This window comes from Rousettus aegyptiacus, unplaced genomic scaffold, assembly GCF_014176215.1.
Source record: "Rousettus aegyptiacus isolate mRouAeg1 unplaced genomic scaffold, mRouAeg1.p scaffold_m13_p_7, whole genome shotgun sequence".
Lineage (NCBI taxonomy): Eukaryota > Metazoa > Chordata > Mammalia > Chiroptera > Pteropodidae > Rousettus > Rousettus aegyptiacus.
The window spans coordinates 82,238,822-82,255,002 of record NW_023416310.1 but is presented as its reverse complement, the minus strand read 5'-3'; the positions used below and the strand labels follow the sequence as shown (position 1 = coordinate 82,255,002).

The 16,181-nt window shown below is 34.6% G+C and overlaps 1 protein-coding gene across 4 annotated transcripts in view; it reads right to left on the bottom strand.

Moving 5' to 3' along the window:
• Positions 1–16,181, bottom strand: part of GABRB2 (gamma-aminobutyric acid type A receptor subunit beta2) — a 254,555-nt gene that overhangs the window by 185,173 nt on the left and 53,201 nt on the right. For all 4 annotated transcript variants that reach the window (XM_036224278.1, XM_036224280.1, XM_036224279.1 and 1 more), the window contains one exon: positions 15,866–15,933. In XM_036224278.1, coding sequence (XP_036080171.1) covers positions 15,866–15,933 — 68 coding nt within the window. The remainder of the gene's footprint in view (positions 1–15,865; positions 15,934–16,181) is intronic.

Genomic DNA, 16,181 nt, shown 5'->3' with positions numbered 1-16,181 from the left:
TAAGAACTGTCAAGATGGGGAGCATTCATTGAACAGTTCTGTGTATTCCACTGTTACCTCTCCCAATCTGCAGACCCTTACATAACTGCAGGACTGCTGTGATGAGTCTTCTATGAGGACTCACGGAGCAAATTCTGAAAATCAACTGAAATACCCCTGAATAAAAATTGTAGGTTGACTACAAGTAGTATAAAAACTTCTGAACAAAACTATAATTTTATTCTGCTACAACTTCTTGGGAGCAAGAAACACTAACAAAAGGAATTATAAATTATTCCATCATTAGTTTAATTTAGTTATTATGTAACTTTCATGAGTCAGACCCTTTTAGAGCTAGACCTGGCTTCCGCTGGAATAGTTAAAAAAAGAGACATGGTCATGACCTCATGAAGCACAGTCTAATGGGCTATGGCACTATTTCTTCAGTAGTACAAAACTTTTAAGAATCAAGAATAGAAAATATTTTCTTGATTCTCATTCTTCTATTAATCAAAACATTAACCTTTTCAAAAGCATTCATTTGTTAGTAGGTCATAAAACTTCATAATTTACTACAAAGCATGCTGAACATAAGTTACTATCACTTTAAAAAAAAACTATGATAGTTGAAGAGCAAACCTAAAAATAATTGATATGATACATAGAGCCTCACATTATTTTCTATAACTCTTCCAATTTTAAATAAAAATATGTTTTACTTTTTATGCATTGCATAACTTTAATAAGAATATATTTTTCTAAGAAATCACATTTCAACACATTTTTACTTAATTTGAACCATCTCTCATTTAAGTAAAGCCCTAATAGATATATAAGCAAGAGAACCAAGTATTACTATGAAATTTCATATGCTATGACTTCTGTAGGTTAATGTAAAGAATATTTACATTTCATGCCATACTTATTGTCCTAAAGCAAAGGTCAGAAGACTTTTTTTCTATAATTTCACTACAGTAAATATTTTGGACGTGGCAGGTCATATAGTGTAGTTCTAACTACTCAACACTACTTTTATAGTGCAAAAGTAGATATGAATGATATGTAACCAATAAAAATTTATTTATAAAAACAGGCTCTCAGCCATATTTTACTCCTGCTCTAAAACATCAATAATTTTTTATCAACACTATCTGAATAGAGATGAACACAACCATCAAAAGCATGTCTCATTAAAATCCAATTTAAAAATATAAATAGTCTACAGTGTATCTATGAAAATAAAATTTTATAATTACTTTTAGAAAGGCAAATAAGTCTATAGATCATTCAGAATCAAATTCCCTTTCATTGTGCTGCAGTTAGTATTCTACTTCGGACTGACCGTATTTGCGTTTTATGAAAACATACAGAACCTAGATAGACATCGTTTTCAAAATATCAAGACTCTCTTGATATGTCAATCAGAAATCTGAATTCATTGAAGTGCAGTGTATCAATAACTTAATATGAAACATTCATCTAATATAGACATTTCATTTTGCATGTAAAAATGTAATTTGGCAAATGCATGCAAAATTGCATAGAATTCTAGCTTTCTTATAGCTAGCCTATATTGAATTACAGGAAACACAATTTCCTGTTCGAGGATGTACATTCTTTTGAAGCTGATATATGTGGCATTGTTATTTCACATTATATCTCTCTCATGTATCTAATTTAAGTTTATCGAAATTAAATAATTCAACCTGAGGATGATAAACTCTTACTTAAACAAGGGGGAAAAAACACAACCATTTTATACTCAGTTTTATACATGTACATGTGTATGTGTGTATCTATGCATGTGACAGCCAAATACTATATTCTATTGACAATTCTGGGCTAGTTTATAGAAAGTCTCTTTTCCTACAAATTCTGAGCTTTTGGCTTTTCTCTTAAAGGCACATCTGACTTAACCAACACAAAAGTTACAACTTAAGTCAAAAGTCACTAAATCTCCTAAAATATATAAGGCATATTTTCTCTAAACTTTTGTGACATGTATTGATGTATTTTCTAGAATTCTCAAGTTTTATGGACAACCATACCATTCTTAGAAGAAGGGATCAAAATGATAATTCAAACTGTCCAGTAAATGAGATTAACAAGTTAATATATTTGAAATGACCAAATCAATTATGAATTTAAGACTATTGTAATGGAAGAGTTTTTATGGTTCTCAATCTTTTAGTGAGCAAGTCCCTGGATAAAAGTCATGATTGGATTGAGTATTGAATCTAGCCAAGTCTTCATTCTGAAACAGGTACTTGAGGCAACACTCACACACAATGTGTCAGTTACACTGTTTTATTCTCCGGCTGTAACTGTTCTCAACGTGAAATAGCCCTCTTCAACTATCTGCAATTAAACTAATTATTGATACCTCAAGTAATGGCTACTAGAGTTTAGATGGAGCACATGATGATGACATGACTTGCTAAACCCAAAAAGTTTTCTTAACTTCATAAGGTTCATAATGTGCAAGATAAAAATGAAATATATTAATCAGAGACTATCACTTTAAGTCTAAATTTTATTCAATAAGGTTAAAGAAATAGAAGGAATCTTTAAGGCTATTTTCCTTCAGTGGTAACTCATGCTGGTCCTATGGGACGAAGTAAATAAATCCTATAAAACTGAAGACTGAAATTAAAATAAAACAATATGCCTTAAATGTTTAAATGGATTAGGAATATAATAGCTGTAAAAGCATGCATGTTTCTATATATACATTTCAAATATATTAGGGATAGCAAGGCACCCTTATGCATAAATTAAAATGGCAATTTTGAGCTGTAAAGTTAAAAGACACTCATTTTAGATGGATATATGGCATTTGTTCTTTTGGCCAAGAATCAAAAAATAATCATTGGCTATAAAAATCCTATTTGCAATAACCATAAAAACAAGAATTATGTAAGGCCTAGGGGAATAAATTTAACAAGAAATATGCAAGACTTACATGAGAAAAGAATAAAATTTTACCAAAGAACATGAAAGAATATATATAAATGAGGAGATATAGTATGTTCAATAGAAAAAAATCTATAGTGTTGAGAATTTCCTCCTAAAATCCCCAATAAAATTTAATGTAATTACAACCAAAATGCAAGTAGTATTTTTTTTAATTTGCCAAAATTTAAAGATTATAAAAATACAACTATCTCATTAATGGTTAAGTATAATTAAGTAGAAATATAATGAAGGAAGATTTGTGTGGTATTTAAAGCTAAAATAATTAAAATTACATAGGACTGGCAGAAAACTATAGAAAAACATTAATAAGGGAAAGGCAGAGTAGAAACAAAGATTTAAGGACATATGATATTTCCTATCTGTGTATATTTCTGTGCTCCAGAATTTACTCAAATATACATCTCAAATGGATTCAATATTTATGTGAAAAATTACATAAGATGCTGAAACATCATTAAACACTTTTAAAAAAATCCTGCAGTGAATAAGACTATTCAAAGTCTGAAAACCAAGGTCAAAAACCATAATATGGACAGTAAAAGATATTTCTTACAAAGTTATTACATAAGGAAATGTTTTCAATATATGACAAAGGGTTAATATAAGGATGCTACAACAAATCGGTAAGAAAAAAATGAGTCCAATAAAAAATTAATGACAAATTTATCTGCTTTACAAAGCAAACATAAAAAACTGGAAGTTACCTTATATCATTCATTTAATTTCCTTAATTTCCAAATATAGAAACCATGGAGAAAAATTTAAGAAATGTGTACAACATTTTATCAGCAATGACAAATTCAGGACAAATCCAGAACTTCCTCGTTCCTGCTTCTGAAATAAATATTGACCTTACTGACCTTTTCTAACCTCTTAAAAATGTAATAGCATGTTTTAGTACATGGATTGCTTGCTTTTAAAAGATATATATAACTTAGTAATTATTATAAAATTTTAAATATATATATATATACATACACACACACACATATATATTAGGTCAACTTTGTTTATATATGTGTGTGTATACAAATGTTTGTGTGTATAATACATATGTATACACACACACATTCCTGGCCTAATTTTATATGTAATTTTTATTAATTCAGTTGTTTATGTGATAAAGTAGAAAAAAAGAAAATAGATAAGAAATATTTTATTTAAGCCACATATTTTTCCCAAACTTGAGGAATACAAATGTATTCAAACTGGTCTCTTGGAATGACCTTGAAATACATCACAATTATTATTCCGAACAACTGTTCATCATTTTACTGAGTATTCTGGTACCACCTTATTAAACTAAAATAAGGTTCTAAAAGTCATAAAATTTAATAAAAACCTAATTTTGCTATTAATTCTCAGGATTATCATACACTTTTTTCATAGCACATTTTTGTTTTGAGCAAGAACTGAATTCATTTTTCGGTGATGAAAGATGATTTATAACAACCAATAAAAATGTAAATCAAAATCTTCAACTTATCCATAAATCCTAATGATGCTAAAACAGTGATGACTACTATTTTAATTGAACTTTAAATGACTTAGACGCCTACTTTTGCATATCATAGATATTACGTTCTATTTGTTTGATTTTTGTAGGTTTCCTAAAATGTGGATTATTAACAATCATCCTGGTTGATTATGATGGAGGTCCATTCAATTTTTTCAACTTCCTTTTTCTTTAAATTGAGAAAAACACAAAATAAATAGAATAGGGAACAAAACGGGGTTTAAATCCCAGTTCTAGCGTTTTCTAGTTATGAAATAATGAGGGATGTACTACTATCTTGGTTCCGATAGGTTCTAATTCACGGTAATATTCTAAACCTATTTATCCATCTGTAAAATGTGATAATACTTATTTCGCAGAGCTTTTAAGATTTAAATGTGAAATCATTAAAAAATTACATTTCATTTCATAGAAGTTTCTCCATAAACAGTAATTTTTAGTGTTGTTAATCACAATAAAATATAACCCAGTTATATGTCAAAAGTATAATTTTTTAAATCTTATTTTTCATCGATACTTTTTATTTAAAGTATTTGTTTATAAACTACCAAATGCTTAAAAGAACAGAGATAATCCACTTGTACTTTACATTGTTGAGTATCACGTAAATTCAAAAAGCACAGTCCCTGATTATACACACATTCTTACAATGCAAATTCTTGTTGTATATTTTATAAAACATTCATTTATAATAAGCGAAATCCACCTACTATATAAAAAAGGGCTTCTGCTATTATTCGACTATTGGAAACATATTACAAACTCCTCAGAGACAGAAACCACATATGTCTGTCCCTCCCACTACCTCCTTCTTTGTGTCTCTGTCTCGTTCTCTGTCCCTCTCTCTCTTTAAAGCCCAATGGTGTATGGAGCATTTGATTCAACCAAGTTTCATTCCAGCTAAGATTGTACCATGCACTAAAACAACAACAATAAAACTAGAAACCCAGAACTCCAGGATAAACAATTAAGAGGACCTGTCTGTTGGTTTGTTGTCCAAATCTGGGAATTTTACCACAGGGCACATTTACAGTATTTGCTGCTTTGAGTAATCATCCTAAGTAAAGAAAGTTCCAGTACGACAAATTCCTATCTATATGGTCTAGCTGGTGATGACGATCACAATCAGTTTGGTATATAACAGTCATTTTTAAGTGTGGTTTTCAAAGCTGGCTCATTAGATAAGAGTTTTATGGTCTCTTAGAAAATATGCAATTAAGATATAAAATGATAGTTGATCTTTCCAAGTAACCAGAGAATATTTGCCAGAGAATATTACTTCATGGTGTTATAGAAGAAATTATCAGAGTGACTTTATTCAGATCTTCTATATAACAGAATTTGGCCTCTAAAACCTTAAGTCTAAAATAAAACATCCAAAAAAATAGGAAATAAGTAAACGGTTTTTTAACATGGTCCATAATTCTACAGATCTTTCATCTGTAAATCTGGCAAATATTTAAAGTATTATGACTTTTAAAATAACAAGGGTATAATTTTTAAAGAATTCTGTTAAAGAAATGGTTTGCCACACAGGCATATTCATGTGATTTAAGTAAATACTTGTGAGCATTCTTCCAATACATAAGCCAGATGCAAATTTACACAGCCCAGCAGATGAACCCACCAGGGTGAAAAGAGAGCGCTGGTTTATCAATGCTTGAGAGAAGAGTGACTTATACAACTGGTTAATCAAGAGATCTTTAGTCTATTAACTCAAACACTAATTTGGCTAAAGAAACAGAAATATGAATTTACAGAATAAGTCTTGAAGTTTCTTTGTCTGTATGTAGATCAAGAGAAACTAACAGAAAAACTACTAAATTTCATTTTTTTGGATCATGGTGGTTTCAACAACAGCAAGTACACAGAACGGTGATTGGATTTTACAACCTAATAACTGGCACCTAAACAGTTATTTAAAACTCTTTCGCATCTCTGCTTCTTATGTTATGATATTCTTTAAAATGGCCTACAAATCATTTCACTTAGGATTAATGTCAAAAATATTTCTTGAAAAATCTACAGCTGATGAAATGTTTGTATCTTCACAAAAACTGACAATTTTTAAAGATGATCTTTGTATATTTGTTTAAAAGCCAGTTGTCTGTCAATCCAGTTACCTTGTAGTCAGTCCTAAGAAGTAGGAAGACTGAATTACTTTAAAACAAACATTCTGTCCTGGAAGGAATAAACAGCATACTCTCTAAAACATTACTTTTTCTAAGTTTTAGAAGTTGAAAGGTAAGAATTAATAGGAATGTCTTGAGAGAAAACAGCAATCGCCTTTGAATTATCTATATTGCCAGACTTATTCAATATTTCCCATTAGTAGAGTAAGATTCAGAATAAAACAGCCTTGAATTTTCCATTATTATTTATTATATCCTTATCTTCATGGGAAATGCAAAACTCTAAAAGAGTTAGGCTTTCAAACATGCAGATTCCTATGTGCCCTCCCAGGCCTGCTGAATCAGACTCTGTACATGGGCCCTGAAAACAAGAATATTGACACTACACTTAGATAATTCTATTGCACATCAGAGTCTGGGAATCTGTAAAAACCCGGTTCTTGACCTTTCACTTTGATTTCTCTACCTGAGGGATATACCACTCTCCTCTCCCACCATCGGAAATACTCTGCTCTCCATCAATCCCTAACCTCCCTTTTCAGGCAAGTGAGATTAATCTTTCTCAGACTCCAGAGAGAGCTTTAGCCCTAATGTAAGAACCATTACATATGCTTCCACAATACAGCCTAATTGGTACAGTGCTAGCTAAGTTAGCACTTGATAAATTAAATACATACCAGTAGCCCAATATACTACAGTTCCTCAACTACTCCTCCGACAAATCCTTTCAATCCATATTTGTTGAGCACCTGCTAGTTGCCAGGCATTGTGCCAGGCACAGGGGCACATGCAGACAGTGACCATGCATTTGCACACCTTAAAAATCTCTGATCTTCCTCTATGTCTTTTTCATGCATTGCTTTTCAAAGGTATATGTAGATTTACCTCAAAACCTTCATTAATTTAATTGTTGCCATTGTGTAAGGAGAGAAGTTATTTTATCTTCAATTGCCCAATTACTTTTAAGTTAAGACCTCTTGGCAGGTGAGTGGGCAGTAAGTGCCAAATTATAGCAAGGAAAATGAAACTTGGCAGTAAAAATGCAGATAGAATGTTAACAAACCAAGCGATAGCAAGAGCCAACGGGCTAAGGACACCGCCGTACTTTTCCATATAAACAGGGATAAGATAATATAAACCTGTTGCTCTCCTCGTGTAATAAAATATATATTTACAAATAAAAAGGAAAACTGGAAGCAACATACAAGCCATCTTTCTTAATTCTACTTTTAACCATCCATTTCAAAGCATATTTTATATTGTCCAAAAATGTAAATTGATTTTGGAAAAACTGGATAATATCAGAATAGAAACAAAGAGTGGTTGTGTAAATGTGAATGAAATTGAAATATAAACATTTATATGCTTTTTAAATCTAGTTCTCTATTTTGCATATTATTTGTATATTATAGTTAATGGTGCATAAGTAAAAGTAAATAATGCTTATTTTCAAATAATCTATAGCTAGAATTATGACTAATAATCTATTAAATGTATTTTAAAACCCTTTAAAAAACACATGATAAATCAAAAAGAAAATACCAATATTCTCATATATTTGCATATATTTACAAGATCATGGAAAAGGCATGAAAAATATACACTGGTTTCCATTGGAGTGTAGAGGTGTGTGTTTTTTTTTTAAAAAAGCATAAAACCAAAAATACTCTAAGTGACAATATAGACTATAAAATTCTCTCTACAAAATAAAATTATAAGTTCAATGTGTAAAATATGAATAAACAAAGAACTAGAAGGGAATATAGGCAAATTAAAACACGGTTTTAATGAAGCGATTGGGATGTAGACAATCTTTGCCTTTGATGTTTGTTGGTACTTTAAAATTGGTTTTGTCACAATGTACTATCAAACATAAATGAAATGGCAAATGAGCATAAAATCTATCACTCAATGAAAAAAATCTTTTCTCTAGTTGTTTGGAGACAAAAGCAAAAAACCACTCTTTATACCTGTGGTTCTAAATTGGGGACAATTTCACTACCCAGGGCACGTTTGCCAATTTCTGGGGACATTTTTGGCTTTCAAAACTGTGGGGGTACCTTTGGCATCTAGTAGGCAGAGGCCAGAATGCTGCTAAACACCTTACAATGAATATGACAGCCCCTCCACAAACAAAGAATTATATGTCCTTAAATGCCAATTATGACGAGGTTACGAAACCCTGCCTTAGACTGTTCACGAAACAAGTCGGCACCCACCCCTAAAATTAAGGCCCTCTCCTCAATGTTGAGAGAAACAGTTTCTCTGATTTACATTCTTATCATTCCTATGACCATGTAATCACCTGGACGGCGTGGGGAAGCACATGCGATGCACTTCTAAAATATAAAACTTGAGATACGTCCCTCACCTGCCTTCTCTTGCAGAGGGAACCCATAGTCAGACCTTTATTCCATGCCACATTCAGGTGAGACCACTGTTCAAGGTACCCATAAAGCAACAGCAAAAAGTCTGCCCTGAGAGTTAACCGAGAGAAACAGAATTTATATATTGTCAATATCAAGTGGCATAGTTGTTTTCAAACAGATGAATACGTCTTCTAGAGATATAATCTTTATAGTGAGGCTCATTTATATTGTGTGGGATGGAGGAACGAAAGATCTGTGAGGAGAAGAAAAAGACTCCATCACCTTTAAGAGGATTATTTGCAGGAGCGATTTATCAGAAATCAAAAAGAAATTGAGAAAAAGTTCAATCAAAAATGAATTCTTAATAAAAGAAGAAAAAGGAAAGAGTGTAGTCTTGTCACATAGTGTCCACCAAAAGCCTAAAATCACTGAGAATTTACAGTACTTGAACATATAGCAGTCAACATTTACTGACGATTATTGGCCTTAATGGTTATCTGAGATTCTTCAGCAGCAAGATAATTATTAAACAGGTTAAATAGAACTGATTCATAATGAAAAAACAAAATGACATAAGCAACATCCTTGACTCTTCGAGATCTTACATAAATTTTCCTTTATTTCTTACTTTAAATTGAACTCAACAGATATATGAATTTCTCAAGAATGAAGACTGTATCTCATATTTAATATACACTCATCAAAATATCTACTTGAAAAAAATCATTATAATGAAATTAAGGTATTTTTTTCCAAGGTGAAGAGGACTAAAAGTAACATCTTTTGATTAGTTTATCTGACTAAAAAAATAAATGAATAAAATAAAATAAAAACAAAAAACTACAACAAAATGAGGTCCTCAAGGAATGGAAGTTATTTTTTTTTTAAATGAGCCCTTTCTATATTTAAAATTGCAGTAATGCAGTATAATGCAGGCTATGATTGAGGAATATGAAGTCAGTCATTTGCTAACTGTGCGACCTTGAACAAGTCATTTAATCTCTCTGGGCCTCAGGTTCCTCTTTTGTAAATAGGTTTACAGGAGTATTAGATGAGATAAGGCACATCAACATGATAGCTGCACAAGTTATGGACTCAATAAGCTTTGGCTATAATTATTTTATTAGTGTTATGATAACGGTGGGGAAAGTGAGGCACTCTATAAGAGAAGAGGGGGAAAGAGAAGGAGAAGGAAAAGGGGAGAACAGAATACCTTGCTAAAATTGGGTAGGGGAGCTTCTAAGCACAATTTGTTTAGAGTTAAGCCTGCCTGTGGTCAGTGAGTGTCCACCACCCTCTTCATTATGCTTCATGCTTCCTGGATATCCTTCGTGTGTCCCAAGTAACCTCACATACCCATTCTCCACAGCGGCCATGTCCCAAAACACAGAGGTCTTCAATCAGGCAAACCTTTAGCTTCCTGTCCACCACTCTGCCCCGCTTCCCACTTTGTATCTGCAACCTACGCCCTTCTAAACAATATACCTCTTCCAAACCATGTGATTCCATTCTGCCATTGCCCTCTCCCTACTTTGCTTCACATGCAAACTTTTCAAAAGTGTAGTTTCAACCATAAAAACTCCTCTTGCTACATTTACATATGACCGCCGGTTACTATATCTGGGAGACAAGTCTCAGAACTTCAATTGATCCTTGTCGCATATGACACGAAAAAAAAAAAAATTCTGAGATGTTCTAAATTAAATTACAGTGGGCAGGATAGTGAGAGAGACACAGAGCAGTTACCTTGTTAATAGCTGGGGCAGCTGATAAAAGACTGCTCATATTCCTGAATGTGTGTTTGAGCTTTGACGCAACATCCAGGTGTCTCCCAGCATGCATGAACTTTCAGGACTGTGGCCTGTGTCCAACCAAGGGTATTGATTATTGGTTCCTTACAGACTGTGCTCCTATGATAGAACCGACAATGCTTCACCTTATCCTAACCCCTTCTTTATTTACAGCCAATGTAAATTCTTTGAAAACAACTGAAATCTTTCCTCTCCGAGAGCGCTCCTCAACTCCACAACAGCAGATGCGTCGCTGTCTTTTCCACCTGGGGATGCTCCTGGTCATGCAGACTTCATGCCCCAGGACCAGGTTCTTTATGGCCCAATGTAAAAGGGCTTTGAGCTGTGGAAATTACATTTTGTTGTTGTTTATATGGTTCAGCTGGCCATTTTCTTCTTTTTAAACTCTCCTGTTCCTCCGTTCTGAAGACATTATTTGCAGGTTCTTCTACTAACTCTCTAAGTGCTTCTTAGCCACTTATTAATCTCCTTAGTGGGCTCCTTTTCAATGATCCACCACTTCAATTACAGTGCTCACCAGGTCTCCATTTTCAGTTGTCTTCTCACTTTCTCTTTTTAATTGTATTCATTCATAGTTATAAGTAGCACCTCTTGTATGCTGACATATCCAAGTTCATCTCTCTAGTCATGACTCTTTACTTAGCTCTAGACCTACATTTTCCAATCACCTACTGGCTATCTCCATTTGGAAATTCCATGTAAGTAGAAAAGTCAACAGTTCCCAGACTGAACTCAGTGTCTGCCCACATGGCTTATCCCCACCTCTCCCTTCTCAACTCGGCTGTCCTTCCTCCGTTCTACGTATCAATAAATGATACCATGTAAAACCCAGGAGTCACAAAGTCCTGTCACTTCTACCTTGCAAACGTCCTGCCTGATTTTATATCTTCTCCTTTACATCCCTGTCCTAGTTCATCAATCCTTCCTGGATTTTTCCAGTGTGTTTTCATCTTATTTCCCAACTTTAGCTCTTGTTCCACTTCTATCTACCCTCCACACTTCAAAAGGATCTTCACAAAGTGTGACTCTGTTCTCGCAATTCTCCTATTGACACCCTTTCATGGGTCTCTATTAGCCTTTGGAACAAAATTTAAACTCTTCACCAAGCCACAAAAAAATGGTCCATATCATATAGTCTAGTGAATAATAACAAATTACTGTCATAAAAACAAATACTTCACCCAATATTCATGGCATTCACCAGGAGTCAAGCATCCAACCAACTGCATACTATTTATAATAAATAGTCAAAACCACATAGGGAGAGATACAATAACCTTGGTACTCACTTGGGTGTTCAGAAAAAAATTTAGAGAAAAGATAAGAATTACACTAAGAATAGTAGAAGCCTGTAGTAGAATAAAGAATAGTGAATACCTGTACATTACGTCTCCTGAGGTTTGGGGACAAGCTGGTCTCGTCTACTGCTCTGTTCCTGATGCCTAACACATGGCTGGATCACAGCAACCACTAAATAAGTATTTGTGCTGAATTGAATTTTAAACTTTGCAGCTGGTGGTACAAGAAAACATCTGTTTATTTTTATTTTTATTTTTTTTTAAGGCAGTGCTTTTACTCCATTCACCATTCCATAAAAAGGTAATTTGTGTATGTGTTTACTAGAACTCTTTCCTCAAAAGTGAAATATTGCTTTACTCTTTGGTTGGCAAGTGTGTTGTTTCAATATGGAGAAGAATCTGCTTTAAATGAAGAGAAAGCTATTTCAGTCCGTAATCCTCACAGCCAATTTTGGATCTTAAAATGCACTTTTCATCAAGAATCTTAACAAAAAGATTCCTGCCAATTTAACCAAGACGCCTAAAAATATTTCATTCTAAAGTCAAGCGTTCTGCTCAGGAGCATTTTAGTTGAGATCACTTTCTTCCTAAGATCTTCCACTGGGCCAACGGTCACCTGAGTCACATGGCTGAGCAGCACGCCATCACCACCCTCCTACGTAAGAACTCACGACTGCATGCCACTTAGGGATTCTGCGTTTTTCTTAGTCTGTGCTGGATTTCCAAGTTCTCTACAGCTTCTTTGTACCCATCAGAGCTGTTACAACAAATCAAACCAGACACACGTGTAACTTTGAGCTGGAAATCAACATGTCCCGTCTCATTTGAAACATAAGGAAACTGAGGCCTACTAATATAAATTACTGACCCAGCCATGCTGAGGGTAGCAGCTGGAGTGGACATTCAATCTGCTGAGTGAGAAGCTGGTATTCCATCTTCTACATAAGCTATGTTCATAGAATACTAATACGTACCACATATAACATTTCATTAATTCTGGGGGTTACCTGAGATAGGTGAAAATGGGACTATTATTCCCCTTTAACAGGTGAGTCATTCCCTCGGGATGACTGAGAAGCAAAAGCAGAACTAGCATCCAAGACTCGTGACTCAGTTCGGGGTTTTTCTAGGATCACCACACTGAAACAGGCCTTTCTCTTTTGGTACAAATGAGTCAATGATTATTTAAATGGTCTGGTGCCTACCACTCTTCAAAGGGAGATTTGCTATAATAAAAGAAATTACAATTACCAGAGGTTGCAGGCCACGATGGATAATAAGGTAGACACATGTTTTAGTCAATTTTGAGATTTCATTAATAATCAATTAACCATCTTTCAGAAGTAAATCTAATCAAAAGATCTTAATCCTTTTAGACCTGTATATAGGGGGAAATATGCCACAAACGTCTTATTTTATTTAGACATCGATGACAGAATTTCCTATCTATAGCTTCAAATCAAATAACCATATTTAAATAAAATACCATACATCACAGAGTTTTTCTTTGAAAGATTAATTTAAGGTCACTAAGACTGCTAGCTGAAAGATGTGTTTATTTTACAAGTAAAATGGTGTCTGGACAAGTCCACATGTGTTAGCACTGAGCTAAGAAAGGAATCTGGCATGGGATTTCTAACATTTGGCCCTAATCATTAATGCTGCACTACTGTCCTATTTACAACCTGAAATTTATTTTTACACTTTCGACATCCCATGATTTTTCAGCAACAGTAAATAACTTTAAGAGATGACACCTCGTCTTAGCTGGGTCTATATTTTGACTAGCAGGTCTTAGCACTGTGTCCAATTCAGATACCTCTCCAAAATACTGCATGCAGGTAAAAAAAAAAAAAATTACAAGACTTAAAAAGGAAAAAGTAAAATACAACCCTCTAGTACTCTAAACAATTTGAAATATGATACATCTAAGTATTAACTAATCCATTGCAGCAACTTCTAATCATCTCATCATTCTCTTTAGATTTTAAATATTTAATTTTTCTATAAAATCCCATCTTTGTGAAGCTCTAAGGGGGAAGGTGGGAAGATTAAAGAGCATAAATAAATAAAAATCCAAGAGGAGAGTTTAATTCAATCACATGTGGAACCCACTGAACTACACCTGATTTCTGTATCACTTTATTTTTAACAACAAAATGTATATTCACATGTCTGGGACTTAGGAGGTACCTATATTAAGACATTTTCAATTTTTTTAAGGTAAAACTCAAAATAAGTGATGAAAGGCCTCTAAAGTCCCACCAAAGTGAGTATTTGTATATCTGAGAAATTAAATAGTATCATAGAATGAAATATTCTCTTCTCACACAAGGGATTTTCAAAATGTATGAGAAAACTGTGGTCCTGAATCAGCCAATATTGTCTTTAATCCATGTTTATATCCTATATGGTAAAAACCTGCCTCATAACTGGAAAAGAAGTTAGATGTCATAAGAAATTACAGAAATGTTGACTATTACCTCCAGTAGTCACACAACATCTTATGATCTTGTGATACCTCAGGATCATCACCTATCTTTGGACAGTGTACAGGGGAATGAAACCGGTTATTTGAGCTTCCTCTTTACTTAAATTCTGGGAATATAAAAGTCTGTGGAATGTTGAGCGCATGTGCACTATAGAGTACTCTACTCTGGCTCTCTCACGTTAATGAGTGTCCTAACTTCTGAGTCCTGCTGTCCAGCTTAGAAGTGTTTTGCATTAAACGTTACTCATTACAACCTCTTCTTTAACAGTGCACTGCATTTCTAGGGAGAGGCATGCTGCAACGCAGCCTTCTGGGAAATGTGCTGTGTGCGTTCCAAGTTAACACTAGAACCTTACACTCAAATGTGGGCCTTCTAGAGGAACTTTTCCAAAGGGGAAAACTTCAGAAACACAGAATAGAAAAATCACTGGAGAAATGGCCCAAGTAAGTGTGGGTATCTGGGACACTTATCCTGGTCTTGTACGTCTGCAGTGCCCCGACATGGGCAGCAGGGGGCGCACCGGCAATGAAGCAAACCCCGAAAAAGTGTTTGCCAGAGGGAACACGGAGGCTTTTTCTCTTAGCCCTTGCCCCAAGTCCAAAGAGGTAGACACTAAGTGCTGCCATCCATAAATTGTACAAGTTTAGGATATGCGGTAAATAACACTACAGAAGTGACCAGAGATGGCACAGGAGTCTGAGCATGACTTTTGAAAACATGGATGACCAATTTTTATTTTATTTTGGTGGTCAGGGGTTTAAAGGAGCTGGTGGGCAGCTGGGGGAAGGGCCTGCCATCAGCTGTAAAGAGACTATTTCTGAGAGCAACAAGTGGAGTATCCCCCGGTCATTTATTCAGGCTCTTCGCTACAGTTTGGTTTGTAGGTTACATTCTGTTAAATGTCAAATCAAAACCCTTATCTCTTCTTCTGACCCCCAACCCAAATCCAAACTATCACCTGATGAACTAGATTTCCCATTGAACTTTAGGAAATGTGGCTTCTGCAGGAGGTGTCTTGCATGTGGCTGTATTCTGCATGTGAATGTGTGAGGTATTTTACTTGCTTTAAGCCAAGTCCCAAGTATTCCAACCGAGTTGGAAAAATCCTTAGGGACCACAAAGAGATGCCTCCGAAATCACAAACACGATGGGTTCCAAAGCGAAATCCCTTGCCCTTTCTGTCACTCCATACACATACTCACGCATACCACACCCCTACCAGCTGGCTCCTTTCTCCTCCCTATCCCCAAATAAAGGTCTGTGGGGATCCAGCCATAAATCTCAGTACTCACCATATTGACTTCAGAAACCATATCGATGCTAGCAATGTCAATATTCATTCCCACGGCCACGGGGGGACCTGCAAACCAAGATGGTCAGCCACGTGATTTCTCAGAACTTCATTCATTCTTAGCAAGAGTTGTCCCTGGGCATGGACACTCTGCCCCAAGTTCCTCCCCCACTGCTCACTCTTAAATTCTTCAAATCCCTACTCCTTTTATAAAAGGGGGAGGAGGGCAGGCACTCCTCTAGGAAATGCTCTATTGAACATGCACACATATGCCCTGATTGATGAGGGATTCCAGCTCTGTCTACGTATGTAGACGT